Genomic DNA, 20,009 nt, shown 5'->3' on the forward strand with positions numbered 1-20,009 from the left:
TTAACCTTCTCCTCATTGACTCCCATCTCCCATCGCAAACCCTTCCCTCATTTGGAACGTCTCAATTCAATCTCCCCTTAACCTTGTCCTCATTAACTCCTATCGCAAACCCTTCCCCCATTTGGAAAGTCTCGTTTCAATCACCCCCTTCACCTTCTCCTCACTGACTCCCATCTCCCAACGCAATCCCTTCCCCCATTTGGAATGTCTCAATTCAATCTCCCCCTTAAACTTCTCCTCATTGACTCCCATCTCCCATCGCAAACCCTTCCCTCATTTGGAACGTCTCTATTCAATCTCCCCTTAACCTTGTCCTCATTAACTCCCATCGCAAACCATTTCCCCATTTGGAAAGACTCGTTTCAATCACCCCCTTCACCTTCTCCTCATTGACTCCCATCTCCCATCGCAAACCCTTCCCTCATTTGGAACGTCTCTATTCAATCTCCCCTTAACCTTGTCCTCATTAACTCCCATCGCAAACCATTTCCCCATTTGGAAAGACTCGTTTCAATCACCCCCTTCACCTTCTCTTCATTGACTCCCGTCTCCCATCGCAAACCCTTCCCCCATTTGGAACGTCTCGATTCAATCTCCCCCATAATCTTCTCCTCATTAACTCCCATCTCCCATCGCAAACCCTTCCCCCATTTGGAACGTCTCGATTCATCTCCCTGTTGACCTTCTCCTCATTGACTCCCATCGCAAACCCTTCCCCCACTCGGAACGCCTCGATTCACTCTCCCCCTTAACCTTCTCATCATTGACTCCCATCTCCCTTTGCAAATCCTTCCCCCATTCGGAACGTCTCGATTCAATCTCCCCCTTAACCTTCTCCTCACTGACTCCCATCTCCCATCGCAAACCCTTCCCCCATTTGGAAAGCCTCGATTCAATCTCACCCTTAACCTTCTCCTCATTGACTCCCATCGCAAATCCTTCCCCGATTTGGAACGTCTCGATTCAATCTCCCCCTTAACCTTCTCCTCATTGACTCCCATCGCAAATCCTTCCCCCATTGGGAAAGTCTCGATTCAATCTCCCCCTTAACCTTCTCCTCATTGCCTCCCATCTCCCATCGCAAACCCTTCTCCCATTTGTAAGACTCTATTCAATCTCCCCCTTAACCTTCTCCTCATTGACTCCCATCTCCCATCGCAAACACTTCCCGCATTTGTAAGCCTCGATTCAATCTCCCCCTTAACCTTCTCCTCATTGACTCCCATCTCCCATCGCAAACCCTTCCCCCATTTGGAACGTCTCGATTCAATCTCCCCCTTAACCTTCTCTTCATTGACTCCCGTCTCCCATCGCAAACCCTTCCCCCATTTGGAACGTCGCGATTCAATCTCGCCCTTAACCTTCTCCTCATTGACCCCCATCTCCCATCGCAAACCCTTCCCCCATTTGGAACGTCTCAATTCAATCTCCCCCTTAACCTTCTCCTCATTGACCCCCATCGCAAACCCTTCCCTCATTTGGAACGTCTCAATTCAATCTCCCCCTTAACCTTCTCCTCATTGACCCCCATCGCAAACCCTTCCCTCATTTGGAACGCCTCGATTCAATCTCCCTGTTGACCTTCTCCTCATTGACTCCCATCGCAAACCCTTCCCCCATTTGGAACGCCTCGATTCACTCTCCCCCTTAACCTTCTCCTCATTGACTCCCATCTCCCATCGCAAACCCTTCCCCCATTTGGAACGCCTCGATTCAATCTCCCCCTTAACCTTCTCCTCATTGACTCCCATCTCCCATCGCAAACCCTTCCCCCATTTGGAACGCCTCGATTCAATCTCCCCTTTAACCTTCTCCTCATTTACTCCCATCTCCCATCGCAAAACCTAACCCCATTTGGAATGCCTCGATTCAATCTCCCCTTAACCTTCTCCTCATTGACTCCCATCGCAAACCCTTCCCCCATTGGGAACGTCTCGATTCAATCTCCCCCTTAACCTTCTCCTCATTGACTCCCGTCGCCCATCGCAAACCCTTCCCCCATTTGGAATGCCTCGATTCAATCTCCCCTTTAACCTTGTCCTCATTGACTCCCATCTCCCATCGCAAACCTTTCCCCCATTTGGAACGCCTCGATTCAATCTCACCCTTCACCAACTCCTCACTGACTCCCATCGTAAATCCTTCACCATTTGGAACGTCTCGATTCAATCACCCCCTTCACCTTCTCCTCATTGACTCCCATCTCCAATCGCAAACCCTTCCCCCATTTGGAACGCCTCGATTCAATCACCCCCTTCACCTTCTCCTCATTGACTCCCATCTCCATTGGCAAACCTTCCCCCATTTGGAACGTCTCAATTTAATCGCCCCCTTAACCTTCTCCTCATGGACTCCCGTCTCCCATCGCAAACCCTTCCCCCATTTGGAATGTCTCGATTCAATCTCCCCCTTAATCTTCTCCTCATTGACTCCCATCTCCCATCGCAAACCCTTCCCCCGTTTGGAACGCCTCGATTCAATCTCCCCCTTAACCTTCTCCTCATTGACTCCCATCTCCCATCGCAAACCCTTCCCCCATTTGGAATGCCTCAATTCAATCTCCCCCTTAACCGTCTCCTCATTGACTCCCGTCTCCCATCGCCAACCCTTCCCCCATTTGGAACGCCTCGATTTAATCTCCCCCTTAATCTTCTCCTCATTGACTCCCATCTCCCATCGCAAACCTTTCCCCCATTTGGAATGTCTCGATTCAATCTCCCCCTTTACCTTCTCCTCATTGACTCCCGTCTCCCATCGCAAACCCTTCCCCCATTGGGAACGTCTCGATTCAATCTCCCCCTTAACCTTCTCCTCATTGACTACCATCTCCCATCGCAAACCTTTCCTCCATTTGCAATGTCTCGATTCAATCTCCCCCTTAACCTTCTCCTCATTGACGCCCATCGCAAACCCTTCCCCCATTCGGAACGTCTCGATTCAATCACCCCCTTAACCTTCTCCTCACTGACTCCCATCTCCCATCGCAAACCCTTCCCCCATTTGGAACGTCTCGATTCAATCTGCCCCTTAACCTTCTCCTCATTGACTCCCATCGCAAACCCTTCCCCCATTGGGAACATCTCGATTCAATCTCCCCCTTAACCTTCTCCTCATTGACACCCGTCTCCCATCGCAAACCCTTCCCCCATTTGGAACATCTCGATTCAATCTCCCCCTTAACCTTCTCCTCATTGACTCCCATCGCAAACCCTTCCCCCATTTGGAACGTCGCGATTCAATCTCCCCCTTAACCTTCTCCTAATTGACTCCCATCTCCCATCGCAAACCCTTCCCCCATTTGGAACGTCTCGATTCAATCTCCCCCTTAACCTTCTCCTCATTGACTCCCGTCTCCCATCGCAAACCCTTCCCCCATTTGGAACGTCTCGATTCAATCTCCCCCTTAACCTTCTCCTCATTGACTCCCATCTCCCATCGCAAACCCTTCCCCATTGGGAACGTCTCGATTCAATCTCCCCCTTAACCTTCTCCTCATTGACACCCGTCTTCCATCGCAAACCCGTCCCCCATTTGGAACATCTCTATTCAATCTCGCCCTGAACCTTCACCTCATTGACTCCCGTCTCCCATCGCAAACACTTCCCCCTTTCGTAACGTCTCAATTCAATCTTCCCCTTAGCCATCTCCTCATTGACTCCCATCACAAACCCGTCCTCCATTTGGAAGGTCTCGATTCAATCTCCCCCTTAACCTTCTCCTCATTGACACACATCTCCCATCGCAAACCCTTCCCCCGTTCGGAACATCTTGATTCAATCTCCCCCTTAACCGTCTCCTCAATGACTCCGATCTCCCATCGCAAACTCTTACCCCATTTGGAACACCTCGATTCAATCTCCCCCTTAACCTTCTCCTCATTGACTCCCATCTCCCATCTCCAACCCTTCCCCCATTTGGAACGTCTCGATTCAATCTCTCCATTAACCTTCTCCTCATTGACTCCCATCTCCCATCGCAAACCCTTCCCCCATTCGGAACACCTCGATTCAATCTCCCCCTTTACCTTCTCCTCATTAAGTCCTATCGCAAACCCTTCCCCAATTTGCAACATCTCGATTCAATCTCCCCCTGAACCTTCTCCACATTGACTCCCGTCTCCCATCGCAAACCCATCCCCAATTTGCAACGTCTCGATTTAATCTCCCCCTTAACCTTCTCCTCATTGACTCCCATCGCAAACCCTTCCACCATTTGGAACGTGTCGATTCAATCTCCCCCTTAACCTTCTCCTCATTGACTCCCATCTCCCATTGCAAACCCCTCCCCCTTTTGGACCATCTCGATTCAATCTCCTCCATAACCTTCTCCTCATTGACCCCCATCGCAAACCCTTCCCCCATTCGTAACGTCTTGATTCAATCTCCCCCTTAACCTTCTCCTCATTGACTCCCATCTCCCATCGCAAACCCTTCTCCCATTTGTAAGTCTCTATTCAATCTCCCCCTTAACCTTCTCCTCATTGACTCCCATCTCCCATCGCAAACCCTTCCCGCATTTGGACCATCTCGATTCAATCTCCTCCATAACCTTCTCCTCATTGACTCCCGTCTCCCATCGCAAAGCCTTCCCCCATTTGGAACGTCTCGATTCAATCTCCCCCTTAACCTTCTCCTCATTAACTCCCATCGCAAACCCTTCCCCCATTCGGAACGTCTTGATTCAATCTCCCCCTTAACCTTCTCCTCATTGACTCCCATCGCAAACCCTTCCCCCATTTGTAAGTCTCTATTCAATTTCCCCCTTAACCTTCTCCTCATTGACTCACATTTCCCATCGCAAACGCTTCCCGCATTTGCAAGTCTCGATTCAATCTCCCCCTTAACCTTCTCCTCAATGACTACCATCTCCCATCGCAAACCCTTCCCCCATTTGGAACGTCTCGATTCAATCTCCCCTTTAACCTTCTCCTCATTAACTCCCGTCTCCCAACGCAAACCCTTCCCCCAATCGGAACATCTCGATTCAATCTCCCCCTTAACCTTCTCTCATTGACTCCCGTCTCCCATCGCAAACCCTTCCCCCATTTGGAACTTCTCGATTCAATCTCCCCCTTAACCTTCTCCTCATTAACCCCCATCGCAAACCCTTCCCCCATTTGGAACGTCTCAATTCAATCTCCCCCTGAACCTTCTCCTCATTGACCCCCATCGCAAACCCTTCCCCCATTTGGAACGCCTCGATTCAATCTCCCCCTCAACCTTCTCCTCATTGACTCCCATCGCAAACACTTCTCCCATTTGTAAGTCTCTATTCAATTTCCCCATTAACCTTCTCACTGACTCCCATTTCCCATCGCAAACCCTTCCCGCATTTGTAAGTCTCGATTCAATCTCCCCCTTAACCTTCTCCTCATTGACTCCCGTCTCCCAACGCAAACCCTTCCCGTCTCAATTCAACGTCTCAATTCAATCTCCCCTTAACCTTGTCCTCATTAACTCCCATCGCTAACCCTTCCCCCATTTGGAACGTCTCAATTCAATCTCCCCTTAACCTTCTCCTCATTGACTCCCATCTCCCATCGCAAACCCTTCCCTCATTTGGAACGTCTCAATTCAATCTCCCCTTAACCTTGTCCTCATTAACTCCCATCGCAAACCCTTCCCCCATTTGGAAAGTCTCGTTTCAATCACCCCCTTCACCTTCTCCTCACTGACTCCCATCTCCCATCGCAAACCCTTCCCCCATTTGGAACGCCTCGATTCAATCTCCCCCTTAACCTTCTCTTCATTGACTCCCATCTCCCATCGCAAACCCTTCCCTCATTTGGAACGTCTCAATTCAATCTCCCCATAACCTTGTCCTCATTAACTCCCATCGCAAACCCTTCCCCCATTTGGAAAGTCTCGTTTCAATCACCCCCTTCACCTTCTCCTCACTGACTCCCGTCTCCCAACGCAATCCCTTCCCCCATTTGGAATGTCTCAATTCAATCTCCCCCTTAACCTTCTCCTCATTGACTCCCATCTCCCATCGCAAACCCTTCCCTCATTTGGAACGTCTCTATTCAATCTCCCCTTAACCTTCTCCTCATTAACTCCCATCGCAAACCCTTTCCCCATTTGGAAAGTCTCGTTTCAATCACCCCCTTCACCTTCTCTTCATTGACTCCCGTCTCCCATCGCAAACCCTTCCCTCATTTGGAACGTCTCAATTCAATCTCCCCTTAACCTTCTCCTCATTAAATCCCATCGCAAACCCTTCCCCCTTTTGGAACGCCTCGATTCAATCTCCCCCTTAACCTTCTCCTCATTGACACCCGTCTCCCATCGCAAACCCTTCCCCCATTTGGAACATCTCGATTCAATCTCCCCCTTAACCTTCTCCTCATTGACTCCCATCGCAAACCCTTCCCCCATTTGGAACATCTCGATTCAATCTCCCCCTTAACCTTCTCCTCATTGACTCCCATCGCAAACCCTTCCCCCATTCGGAACGCCTCGATTCACTCTCCCCCTTAACCTTCTCCTCATTGACTCCCATCTCCCTTTGCAAATCCTTCCCCCATTCGGAACGTCTCGATTCAATCTCCCCCTTAACCTTCTCCTCACTGACTCCCATCTCCCATCGCAAACCCTTCCCCCATTTGGAACGCCTCGATTCAATCTCCCCCTTAACCTTCTCCTCACTGACTCCCATCTCCCATCGCAAACCCTTCCCCCATTTGGAACGCCTCGATTCAATCTCCCCCTTAACCTTCTCCTCACTGACTCCCGTCTCCCATCGCAAACCCTTCCCCCATTGGGAACGTCTCGATTCAATCTCCCCCTTAACCTTCTCCTCATTGACACACATCTCCCATCGCAAACCCTGCCCCCATTCGGAACGTCTTGATTCAATCTCCACCTTAACCTTCTCCTCATTGACTCCTATCTCCAATCGCAAACCATTCCCCCTTTTGGAACGCCTCGATTCAATCTCCCTGTTGACCGTCTCCTCATTGACTCCCATCTCCCATCGCAAACGCTTCCCGCATTTGTAAGTCTCAGTTCAATCTCCCCCTAAACCTTCTCCTCATTGACTCCCATCTCCCATCGCAAACCCCTCCCCCATTTGGAACGTCTCGATTCAATCCCCCCTCAACCTTCTCCTCATTGACCCCCATCTCCCATCGCAAACCCTTCCCCCATTGGGAACTTCTCGATTCAATCTCCCCCTTAACCTTCTCCTCATTGACTCCCATCTCCCATCGCAAACCCTTCCCCCTTTTGGAACGCCTCGATTCAATCTCCCTGTTGACCTTCTCCTCATTGACTCCCATCTCCCATCGCAAACGCTTCCTGCATTTGTAAGTCTCAGTTCAATCTCCCCCTTAACCTTCTCCTCATTGACTCCCATCTCCAACCCTTCCCCCATTTGGAATGTCTGGATTCAATCTCCCCCTTAATCTTCTCCTCATTGACTCCCATCTCCCATCGCAAACCCTTCCCCCGTTTGGAACGACTCGATTCAATCTCCCCCTTAACCTTCTCCTCATTGACTCCCATCTCCCATCGCAAACCCTTCCCCCATTTGGAACGCCTCGATTCAATCTCCCCCTTAACCTTCTCCTCATTGACTCCCGTCTCCCATCGCAAACCCTTCCCCCATTTGGAACGCCTCGATTCAATCTCCCCCTCAACCTTCTCCTCATTGATTCCCATCTCCCATCGCAAACCCTTCCCCCATTGTGAACGTCTCGATTCAATCTCCCCCTTAACCTTCTCCTCATTGACTCCCAACTCCCATCCCAAACCCTTCCCCCATTTGGAACGCCTCGATTCAATCTCCCCCTTAACCTTCTCATTGACTCCCATCGCAAACACTTCCCCCATTTGGAACGTCTCGATTCAATCTCCCCCTTAACCTTCTCCTCATTGACTCCCATCTCCCATCGCAAACCCTTCCCCCATTCGGAACATCTCAATTCAATCTCCCCTTAACCTTGTCCTCATTAACTCCCATCGCAAACCCTTCCCCCATTTGGAACGTCTCAATTCAATCTCCCCTTAACCTTGTCCTCATTAACTCCCATCGCTAACCCTTCCCCCATTTGGAACGTCTCAATTCAATCTCCCCTTAACCTTCTCCTCATTGACTCCCATCTCCCATCGCAAACCCTTCCCTCATTTGGAACGTCTCAATTCAATCTCCCCTTAACCTTGTCCTCATTAACTCCCATCGCAAACCCTTCCCCCATTTGGAAAGTCTCGTTTCAATCACCCCCTTCACCTTCTCCTCACTGACTCCCATCTCCCATCGCAAACCCTTCCCCCATTTGGAACGCCTCGATTCAATCTCCCCCTTAACCTTCTCTTCATTGACTCCCATCTCCCATCGCAAACCCTTCCCTCATTTGGAACGTCTCAATTCAATCTCCCCATAACCTTGTCCTCATTAACTCCCATCGCAAACCCTTCCCCCATTTGGAAAGTCTCGTTTCAATCACCCCCTTCACCTTCTCCTCACTGACTCCCGTCTCCCAACGCAATCCCTTCCCCCATTTGGAATGTCTCAATTCAATCTCCCCCTTAACCTTCTCCTCATTGACTCCCATCTCCCATCGCAAACCCTTCCCTCATTTGGAACGTCTCTATTCAATCTCCCCTTAACCTTCTCCTCATTAACTCCCATCGCAAACCCTTTCCCCATTTGGAAAGTCTCGTTTCAATCACCCCCTTCACCTTCTCTTCATTGACTCCCGTCTCCCATCGCAAACCCTTCCCTCATTTGGAACGTCTCAATTCAATCTCCCCTTAACGTTCTCCTCATTAAATCCCATCGCAAACCCTTCCCCCTTTTGGAACGCCTCGATTCAATCTCCCCCTTAACCTTCTCCTCATTGACACCCGTCTCCCATCGCAAACCCTTCCCCCATTTGGAACATCTCGATTCAATCTCCCCCTTAACCTTCTCCTCATTGACTCCCATCGCAAACCCTTCCCCCATTTGGAACATCTCGATTCAATCTCCCCCTTAACCTTCTCCTCATTGACTCCCATCGCAAACCCTTCCCCCATTCGGAACGCCTCGATTCACTCTCCCCCTTAACCTTCTCCTCATTGACTCCCATCTCCCTTTGCAAATCCTTCCCCCATTCGGAACGTCTCGATTCAATCTCCCCCTTAACCTTCTCCTCACTGACTCCCATCTCCCATCGCAAACCCTTCCCCCATTTGGAACGCCTCGATTCAATCTCCCCCTTAACCTTCTCCTCACTGACTCCCATCTCCCATCGCAAACCCTTCCCCCATTTGGAACGCCTCGATTCAATCTCCCCCTTAACCTTCTCCTCACTGACTCCCGTCTCCCATCGCAAACCCTTCCCCCATTGGGAACGTCTCGATTCAATCTCCCCCTTAACCTTCTCCTCATTGACTCCCATCTCCCATCGCAAACCCTGCCCCCATTCGGAACGTCTTGATTCAATCTCCACCTTAACCTTCTCCTCATTGACTCCTATCTCCAATCGCAAACCCTTCCCCCTTTTGGAACGCCTCGATTCAATCTCCCTGTTGACCGTCTCCTCATTGACTCCCATCTCCCATCGCAAACGCTTCCCGCATTTGTAAGTCTCAGTTCAATCTCCCCCTTAACCTTCTCCTCATTGACTCCCATCTCCCATCGCAAACCCCTCCCCCATTTGGAACGCCTCGATTCAATCTCCCCCTTAACCTTCTCCTCATTGACACCCGTCTCCCATCGCAAACCCTTCCCCCATTTGGAACATTTCGATTCAATCTCCCCCTTAACCTTCTCCTCATTGACTCCCATCTCCCATCTCAAACCCTTCCCCCATTTGGAACGTCTCGATTCAATCTCCCCCTTAACCTTCTCCTCATTGACTCCCATCGCAAACCCTTCCCCCATTGGGAACTTCTCGATTCAATCTCCCCCTTAACCTTCTCCTCATTGACTCCCATCTCCCATCGCAAACCCTTCTCCCTTTTGGAACGCCTCGATTCAATCTCCCCCTTAACCTTCTTCTCATTGACTCCCATCTCCCATCGCAAACCCTTCCCCCATTGGAAGTTCTCGATTAAATCGCCCCCTTAACCTTCTCCTCATTGACTCCCGTCTCCCATCGCAAACCCTTCCCCCATTTGGAATGTCTGGATTCAATCTCCCCCTTAATCTTCTCCTCATTGACTCCCATCTCCCATCGCAAACCCTTCCCCCGTTTGGAACGACTCGATTCAATCTCCCCCTTAACCTTCTCCTCATTGACTCCCATCTCCCATCGCAAACCCTTCCCCCATTTGGAACGCCTCGATTCAATCTCCCCCTTAACCTTCTCCTCATTGACTCCCGTCTCCCATCGCAAACCCTTCCCCCATTTGGAACGCCTCGATTCAATCTCCCCCTCAACCTTCTCCTCATTGATTCCCATCTCCCATCGCAAACCCTTCCCCCATTGTGAACGTCTCGATTCAATCTCCCCCTTAACCTTCTCCTCATTGACTCCCATCTCCCATCCCAAACCCTTCCCCCATTTGGAACGCCTCGATTCAATCTCCCCCTTAACCTTCTCATTGACTCCCATCGCAAACACTTCCCCCATTTGGAACGTCTCGATTCAATCTCCCCCTTAACCTTCTCCTCATTGACTCCCATCTCCCATCGCAAACCCTTCCCCCATTCGGAACATCTCAATTCAATCTCCCCTTAACCTTGTCCTCATTAACTCCCATCGCAAACCCTTCCCCCATTTGGAACGTCTCAATTCAATCTCCCCTTAACCTTGTCCTCATTAACTCCCATCGCTAACCCTTCCCCCATTTGGAACGTCTCAATTCAATCTCCCCTTAACCTTCTCCTCATTGACTCCCATCTCCCATCGCAAACCCTTCCCTCATTTGGAACGTCTCAATTCAATCTCCCCTTAACCTTGTCCTCATTAACTCCCATCGCAAACCCTTCCCCCATTTGGAAAGTCTCGTTTCAATCACCCCCTTCACCTTCTCCTCACTGACTCCCATCTCCCATCGCAAACCCTTCCCCCATTTGGAACGCCTCGATTCAATCTCCCCCTTAACCTTCTCTTCATTGACTCCCATCTCCCATCGCAAACCCTTCCCTCATTTGGAACGTCTCAATTCAATCTCCCCATAACCTTGTCCTCATTAACTCCCATCGCAAACCCTTCCCCCATTTGGAAAGTCTCGTTTCAATCACCCCCTTCACCTTCTCCTCACTGACTCCCGTCTCCCAACGCAATCCCTTCCCCCATTTGGAATGTCTCAATTCAATCTCCCCCTTAACCTTCTCCTCATTGACTCCCATCTCCCATCGCAAACCCTTCCCTCATTTGGAACGTCTCTATTCAATCTCCCCTTAACCTTCTCCTCATTAACTCCCATCGCAAACCCTTTCCCCATTTGGAAAGTCTCGTTTCAATCACCCCCTTCACCTTCTCTTCATTGACTCCCGTCTCCCATCGCAAACCCTTCCCTCATTTGGAACGTCTCAATTCAATCTCCCCTTAACGTTCTCCTCATTAAATCCCATCGCAAACCCTTCCCCCTTTTGGAACGCCTCGATTCAATCTCCCCCTTAACCTTCTCCTCATTGACACCCGTCTCCCATCGCAAACCCTTCCCCCATTTGGAACATCTCGATTCAATCTCCCCCTTAACCTTCTCCTCATTGACTCCCATCGCAAACCCTTCCCCCATTTGGAACATCTCGATTCAATCTCCCCCTTAACCTTCTCCTCATTGACTCCCATCGCAAACCCTTCCCCCATTCGGAACGCCTCGATTCACTCTCCCCCTTAACCTTCTCCTCATTGACTCCCATCTCCCTTTGCAAATCCTTCCCCCATTCGGAACGTCTCGATTCAATCTCCCCCTTAACCTTCTCCTCACTGACTCCCATCTCCCATCGCAAACCCTTCCCCCATTTGGAACGCCTCGATTCAATCTCCCCCTTAACCTTCTCCTCACTGACTCCCATCTCCCATCGCAAACCCTTCCCCCATTTGGAACGCCTCGATTCAATCTCCCCCTTAACCTTCTCCTCACTGACTCCCGTCTCCCATCGCAAACCCTTCCCCCATTGGGAACGTCTCGATTCAATCTCCCCCTTAACCTTCTCCTCATTGACTCCCATCTCCCATCGCAAACCCTGCCCCCATTCGGAACGTCTTGATTCAATCTCCACCTTAACCTTCTCCTCATTGACTCCTATCTCCAATCGCAAACCCTTCCCCCTTTTGGAACGCCTCGATTCAATCTCCCTGTTGACCGTCTCCTCATTGACTCCCATCTCCCATCGCAAACGCTTCCCGCATTTGTAAGTCTCAGTTCAATCTCCCCCTTAACCTTCTCCTCATTGACTCCCATCTCCCATCGCAAACCCCTCCCCCATTTGGAACGCCTCGATTCAATCTCCCCCTTAACCTTCTCCTCATTGACACCCGTCTCCCATCGCAAACCCTTCCCCCATTTGGAACATTTCGATTCAATCTCCCCCTTAACCTTCTCCTCATTGACTCCCATCTCCCATCTCAAACCCTTCCCCCATTTGGAACGTCTCGATTCAATCTCCCCCTTAACCTTCTCCTCATTGACTCCCATCGCAAACCCTTCCCCCATTGGGAACTTCTCGATTCAATCTCCCCCTTAACCTTCTCCTCATTGACTCCCATCTCCCATCGCAAACCCTTCTCCCTTTTGGAACGCCTCGATTCAATCTCCCCCTTAACCTTCTTCTCATTGACTCCCATCTCCCATCGCAAACCCTTCCCCCATTGGAAGTTCTCGATTAAATCGCCCCCTTAACCTTCTCCTCATTGACTCCCGTCTCCCATCGCAAACCCTTCCCCCATTTGGAACGTCTCGATTCAATCCCCCCTCAACCTTCTCCTCATTGACCCCCATCTCCCATCGCAAACCCTTCCCCCATTGGGAACTTCTCGATTCAATCTCCCCCTTAACCTTCTCCTCATTGACTCCCATCTCCCATCACAAACCCTTCCCCCATTTGGAACGTTTCAATTCAATCTCCCCCTTAACCTTCTCCTCATTGACTCCCATTTCCAACCATTCCCCCATTTGGAACGCCTCGTTTCAATCTCCCCCTTAACCTTCTCCTCATTAACTCCCATCACAAACCCTTGCCCCAGTTGGAACGTCTCAATTCAATCTCCCCCTTAACCTTCTCCTCATTGCCTCCCATCTCCCATCGCAAACCCTTCCCCCATTTGGAACGTCTCAATTCAATCTCCCCGTTTACCTTCTCCTCATTGACTCCCATCTCCCATCGCAAACCCTTCCCGCATTTGGAAAGTCTCAATTCGATCTCCCCCTTAACCTTCTCCTCATTAACTCACATCGCAAACCCTTCCCCAATTTGCAACGTCTCGATACAATCTCCCCCTTAACGTTCTCCTCATTGACTCCCATCTCCAATCGCAAACCCTTCCCAATTTGGAATACCCCGATTCTATCTCCCCCTTAACCTTCTCCTCATTGACTCCCATCTCCCATCGCAAACCCTTCCCCCTTTTGGAACGCCTCGATTCAATCTCCCTGTTGACCTTCTCCTCATTGACTCCCATCTCCCATCGCAAACGCTTCCCGCATTTGTAAGTCTCAGTTCAATCTCCCCCTTAACCTTCTCCTCATTGACTCCCATCTCCAACCCTTCCCCCATTTGGAATGTCTGGATTCAATCTCCCCCTTAATCTTCTCCTCTTTGACTCCCATCTCCCATCGCAAACCCTTCCCCCGTTTGGAACGCCTCGATTCAATCTCCCCCTTAACCTTCTACTCATTGACTCCCGTCTCCCATCGCAAACCATTCCCCCATTTGGAAGGCCTCGATTCAATCTCCCCCGTAACCTTCTCCTCATTGACTCCCATCTCCCATCCCAAACCCTTCCCCCATTTGGAACGCCTCGATTCAACCTCCCCCTTAACCTTCTCCTCATTGACTCCCATCTCCCATCGCAATCCTTTACCCCATTTGGAATGTCTCGAGTCAATCTCCCCCCTTAACCTTCTACTCATTGACTCCCATCTCCCATCGCAAACCTTTCCCCCATTTGGAACGCCTCGATTCAATCTCCCCCTTAACCTTCTCATTGACTCCCATCGCAAACCCTTCCCCCATTTGGAACGTCTCGATTCAATCTCCCCCTTAACCTTCTCCTCATTGACTCCCATCTCCCATCGCAAACCCTTCCCCCATTTGGAACGTCTCAATTCAATCCCCCTGTTGACCTTCTCCTCATTGACTCTCATCGCAAACGCTTCCTGCATTTGTAAGTCTCAGTTCAATCTCCCCCTTAACCTTCTCCTCATTGACTCCCATTTCCAACCCTTCCCCCATTTGGAACGTCTCGATTCAATCTCCCCCTTAACCTTCTACTCATTGACTCCCTTCTCCCATCACAAACCCTTCCCCCATTTGGAACGCCTCGATTCAATCTCCACCTTAACCTTCTCCTCATTAACTCCCATCACAAACCCTTCCCCCAGTTGGAACGTCTCAATTCAATCTCCCCCTTAACCTTCTCCTCATTGCCTCCCATCTCCCATCGCAAACCCTTCCCCCATTTGGAACGTCTCAATTCAATCTCCCCCTTTACCTTCTCCTCATTGACTCCCATCTCCCATCGCAAACCCTTCCCCCATTTGGAAAGTCTCAATTCAATCTCCCCCTTAACCTTCTCCTCATTAACTCCCATCGCAAACCCTTCCCCAATTTGCAACGTCTCGATACAATCTCCCCCTTAACCTTCTCCTCATTGACTCCCGTCTCCCATCGCAAACCCTTCCCCCATTTGGAATGTCTCGATCCAATCTCCCCCTTAACGTTCTCCTCATTGACTCCCGTCTCCCATCGCAGACCCTTCCCCAATTTGCAACGTCTCGATTCAATCTCCCCCTTAACGTTCTCCTCATTGACTCACGTCTCCCATTGCAAACCCTTCCCCCATTTGGAACACCTCGATTCAATCTCCCCCTTAACCTTCTCCTCATTGACTCCCGTCTCCCATCGCAAACCCTTCCCCCTTTCGTAACGTCTCAATTCAATCTTCCCCTTAGCCGTCTCCTCTGACTCCCATTGCAAACCCTTCCCCGATTTGGAAGGTCTCGATTCAATCGCCCCCTTAACCTTCTCCTCGTTGACACACATCTCCCATTGCAAACCCTTCCCCCATTCGGAACGTCTTGATTCAATCTCCCCCTTAACCTTCTCCTCATTGACTCCTATCTCTAATCGCAAACCCTTCCCCCTTTTGGAACGTCTCGATTGAATCTCCCCCTTAACCTTCTCCTCATTGACTCCCATCGCAAACCCTTCCCCCATTCGAAACGCCTCGATTCAATCTCCCCCTTAACCTTCTCCTCATTGACTCCCATCGCAATCCCTTCCCCCATTTGGAACGTCTCGATTCAATCTCTCCCTTAACCTTCTCCTCATTGACTCCCATCGCAAACCCTTCCCCCATTCGAAACGCCTCGATTCAATCTCCCCCTTAACCTTCTCCTCATTGGCTCCTGTCTCCCATTGCAAACCCTTCCCCATTTGGAACGTCTCGATTCAATCTCCCCCTTAACCTTCTCCTCATTAACTCCTATCTCAAACCCTTCCCCCATTTGGAACGTCTCAATTCAATCTCCCCTTTACCTTCTCCTTATTGGCTCCCGTCTCCCATCGCAAACCCTTCCCCCATTTGGAATGTCTCGATCCAATCTCCCCCTTAACGTTCTCCTCATTGACTCCCGTCTCCCATCGCAAACCCTTCCCCCATTTGGAATGTCTCGATCCAATCTCCCCCTTAACGTTCTCCTCATTGACTCCCGTCTCCCATCGCAAACCCTTCCCCAATTTGCAACATCTCGATTCAATCTCCCCCTTAACCTTCTCCTCATTGACTCCCGTCTCCCATCGCAAACCCTTCCCCCATTTGGAACATCTCGATTCAATCTCCCCCTTAACGTTCTCCTCATTGACTCACATCTCCCATTGCAAACCCTTCCCCCATTTGGAATGTCTCGATTCAATCTCCCCCTTAACCTTCTCCTCATTGACTCCCGTCTCCCATCGCAAACCCTTCCCCCATTTGGAACATCTCGATTCAATCTCGCCCTTAACCTTCACCTCATTGACTCCTGTCTCCCATCGCAAACCCTTCCCCCTTTCGTAACGTCTCAATTCAATCTTCCCCTTTGCCATCTCCTCATTGACTCCCATCGCAAACCCTTCCCCCATTTGGAAGGTCTCGATTCAATCTCCCCCTTAACCTTCTCCTCATTGACTCCCATTTCCCATCGCAAACCCTTCCCCCATTTGGAGCGTCTCGATTCAATCTCCCCCTTAACCTTCACCTCATTGACTCCCATCGCAAACCCTTCCCGCATTTGTAAGTCTCAGTTCAATCTCCCCCTTAACCTTCTCCTCATTGACTCCCGGCTCCCATCGCAAACCCTTCCCCCATTCGGAATGCCTTGATTCAATCTCCCCCTTAACCTTCTCCTCATTGTCTCCCGTCTCCCATCACAAACCCTTCCCCCATTTGGAACGTCTCGATTCAATCTCCCCCTTAACCGGTCTGACGACAGTGGCCGATGCACTTCGCAGTCGGGATGGGTTGTGTGGGGCTCGGAGGGCGCGGACTCGCAGAGGGGAGGTGGGTGTTTCCCATGTGTCTGCTGCCCACTCCCCTTGTCCCTCTAGGGGATAGAGGTGGCGGGTGTGGAAGGTGCTGTGTTGCATCTTGTCGACGGTACAGATGACTGCCGCTGTGGTCGTGGGTGTGTGTGGAGGAGTGGATGTCGATGGCGGGGGGGGGGTTAGCCTCTCGATCGAGCGGGGGTGGGGGGGGGCACGTCCGGGACGGTGTTGAGCTTCTCGAGTGTCGTCGGGAGCCGCGCTCACCCAGGCGAATGGAGGAGTGTCCCGTCAGACTCATGACCTGTGTCCGTGTGGATGGTGGACAGGCTTTGCGGGGGGTGGGGGGGGGGGGGTGGCGGCGGAGGTGAATTACTCTCCACAGGAGTCCCAGCCTCCGACCTGCTCTGGTTGCCGCAGCGTACGGGTCCAGTTCAGGTACTCATCAATGGTCACCCCTGTGATGTCGATGGTGGTGAGGGATTCATCGATGGGAATGCCATTGAATGTCAAGGGGGGGGGGCGTGATGGTTAGATCCTCTCATGTCGGAGATGGTCATTGCCTGGGCACGTGCATGAGTGTCGCGTCTCAGAGTCTCATTGCCCCTGTGCGGATGATTGAAGCCTCCGGTGGGATTTTCGAGCTGCCTTTTTCGGAGCGACCTTGGGGGGTGGGGTGAGGGGGGGGGGGGGCCTGTGAAGCCGGCCTGGTCATTCCTCCTACACGCCTCACCCTCTCCTTTCTATCCTTCCTGTCAGATCCTCTCTCGAAGCCAGAGCTGACCATGAACGTACGGACGGGGATCTACTGGAAGGGGCAGAGTTTGCAGATGACCTGTCGGGGGGACGTGCACGGGCCGCGCGTCTACTTCTCCTTCTTCCGGGACGGGCAGCCAGCGATGACCAGGGAGCCTCACAGCTTCCCGATCGTCCAAATCCTGGGGTCCAACAGGGCGGGTGTGTACCAGTGCAGTTACGCCATGGACACCCCTGGGAGGTGGTTTCAATCTCCGCTCAGCGATGGAGTGAGGGTGACGGAAATCGGTGAGTGTCTCTCTCTGCCTCATCAGAGGGCCTCAAACCGTCCAGCATTTTTAAACAGTGACCCCCCCCCCCCCCAAGCCCTCCCGCACCCCCCTCTCCCAGCTCTCGAGAGATCCTATCCCACATCCACCTCAAGAACTCAAAGGTCCCCATCGTCACCTCTCAACCTACTTGTGGTAGTACCAGGTATTGCGGTACATAAGAGGCTGATGTCCATTGGTTAGACCCAGGAGTCTACCATTGGCTGTTGTACGTAGCTCCGCCCTGAGAGGCGGAGGATAAGAACCAGTGCCGTCCCAGCAGCCTTCACTTTCTGTATCTAAGCTGCTGGGAAGAGTTCTAGTAGATTAAAGCCTTCAGTTATGAATCACTTCGCCTTGAGTGTAATTGATCGCGCATCACTACTACACCCTCTTTTTCGCTCCACATTTCCTCCCTTTCTCCCCTCCATCTATCTCTCCTCCCTCTCTCCCCTACTTCCTCCCCCCTCCCTCCTTCTCCGAACGTATCCTATAACTTTCAATAAGATCCCCCCCTCGTCCTTCTAAACTCCCAGCGAGTACAGACCCAGAGTCCTCGACCGTTTCCTCGTACGACAAGCTCTTCGTCCCGGGGATCATTCTTGCGAACCTCCCTCTGGCCCCTTTCCAAGGCCCCAGCACGTCCTTCCTTCGATACGGGGCCCAAAACTGTTCCCAATGCTCCAAATGGGGCCTGAGCAGAGCCTTATGCAGCCTCAGAAGTACATCCCTGGCCTTATATTCGAGCCCTCTCGACATGAATGCTAACATTGCATTTGCCTCCCTAACTGCCGACCATAGAAATTGCCAAGTGCTAACCCGAGCGCTCTAACCCCGTCCAGACAGCGTGTCCCAGACCGTCACCACCTTCTGTAGAGTTCCTCAAATACTTCTCGCCCCTCACCTCGAACCTGTGTCCCCCTCGTGTCTGAGGACCCTTCAGCCGTGGGGAATTAGCTGCTCCCTCTCCACCCTGCCCTCCCCCCCGCGCCACCACCCCGCCCCTCACAATCCCGTCCACCTCTTCAAGACCTTGAACCCCGTTCTTCACCTCTGCCTGCTTCGTTCCAGGCTATCTGCGGAGGCCGTCGATCGCTCTGGCCGGAGGTCGCGGCGGGGGGTCGGAGGGCGGACGGAGCGTCACCTGCAGAGCCCCAGTCCGGGAAACCGGTCGCAAATTCGACCTGTACCGGAGCGGGGACGGGCGGCCGGTGCTCTCGAGGAAGGCCCGGCCAGGGAGCCCGACCGTCACGTTTGACCTCGAGGGGTTGCTGAGAAGCGGGACGGGATACTACCAGTGTGCCTATCGCAGCGAGCACGGAGGTCAGGAGAGAGTCTCGGAGCGCAGCGACCGACTGGAGATAATCAATTGTGAGATCAATTTTTAACTTGCTGAAATTCGATTCCTCTGCCAAGCTCCATCTCGCCTCAAGTAGGTCGTGCTGTTCTAGAACAAAGAAAAGTACAGTACGAAGTCTTACAACACCAGGTTAAAGTCCAACAGGTTTGTTTCGATGTCACTGGCTTTCGGAGCGCTGCTCCTTCCTCAGGTGAATGAAGAGGTTCCAGAAACATATATATAGACAGATTCAAAGACGCCAGACAATGCTTGGAATGCGAGCGTCAGCAGGTGATTAAATCTTTACAGATCCAGAGATGGGGTAACCCCAGGTTAAAGAGGTGTGAATTGTCTCAAGCCAGGACAGTTGGTAGGATTTCGCAGGCCAGACGGTGGGGGATGAATGTAATGCGACATGAATCCCAGGTCCCGGTTGAGGCCGCACTCGCGTGTGCGGAACTTGGCTGTAAGTTTCTGCTCGGCGATTCTGCGTTGTCGCGGGTCCTGGAGGCCGCCTTGGAGAACGCTTACCCGGAGATCAGAGGCTGAATGCCCTCGACTGCTGAAGTGTTCCCCGACTGGAAGGGAACATTCCTGCCCGGCGATTGTCGCGCGATGTCCGTTGTCGCAGCGTCTGCATGGTCTCGCCAACGTACCGCGCTTCGGGACATCCTTTCCTGCAGCGTATGAGGTAGACAATGTTGGCCGGGTCGCACGAGTGTGTACCGCGTACCTGGTGGGTGGTGTTCTCACGTGTAATGGTGGTACCCATGTCGATGATCTGGCGCGTCTTGCAGAGATTGCCATGGCAGGGTTGCGTTACCTGGGGTTACCCCATCTCTGGATCTGTAAAGATTTAATCACCTGCTAATGGTCGCGTTCCAAGCATTGTTTGGCATCTTTGAATCTGTCTATATATATATGTTTCTGGAACCTCTTCATTCACCTGAGGAAGGAGCAGCGCTCCGAAAGCTAGTGACATCGAA

The 20,009-nt window shown here is 51.6% G+C and overlaps 1 protein-coding gene across 5 annotated transcripts in view; it reads left to right on the top strand.

Annotated features, from left to right (window-relative positions):
- Positions 1–20,009, top strand: part of LOC140399634 (alpha-1B-glycoprotein-like) — a 149,254-nt gene that overhangs the window by 124,507 nt on the left and 4,738 nt on the right. For 2 of the 5 annotated variants that reach the window (XM_072489171.1, XM_072489174.1), the window contains 2 exons: positions 17,380–17,664; positions 18,756–19,055. The exons of 1 other annotated variant lie outside the window; for it this stretch is intronic. In XM_072489171.1, coding sequence (XP_072345272.1) covers positions 17,380–17,664; positions 18,756–19,055 — 585 coding nt within the window. Of the gene's footprint in view, positions 1–17,379; positions 18,035–18,755; positions 19,056–20,009 lie in introns of those variants that run through there. 2 more of the 5 variants (XM_072489173.1, XM_072489172.1) reach the window with 2 other exon arrangements.

This window comes from Scyliorhinus torazame, chromosome 23, assembly GCF_047496885.1.
Source record: "Scyliorhinus torazame isolate Kashiwa2021f chromosome 23, sScyTor2.1, whole genome shotgun sequence".
Lineage (NCBI taxonomy): Eukaryota > Metazoa > Chordata > Chondrichthyes > Carcharhiniformes > Scyliorhinidae > Scyliorhinus > Scyliorhinus torazame.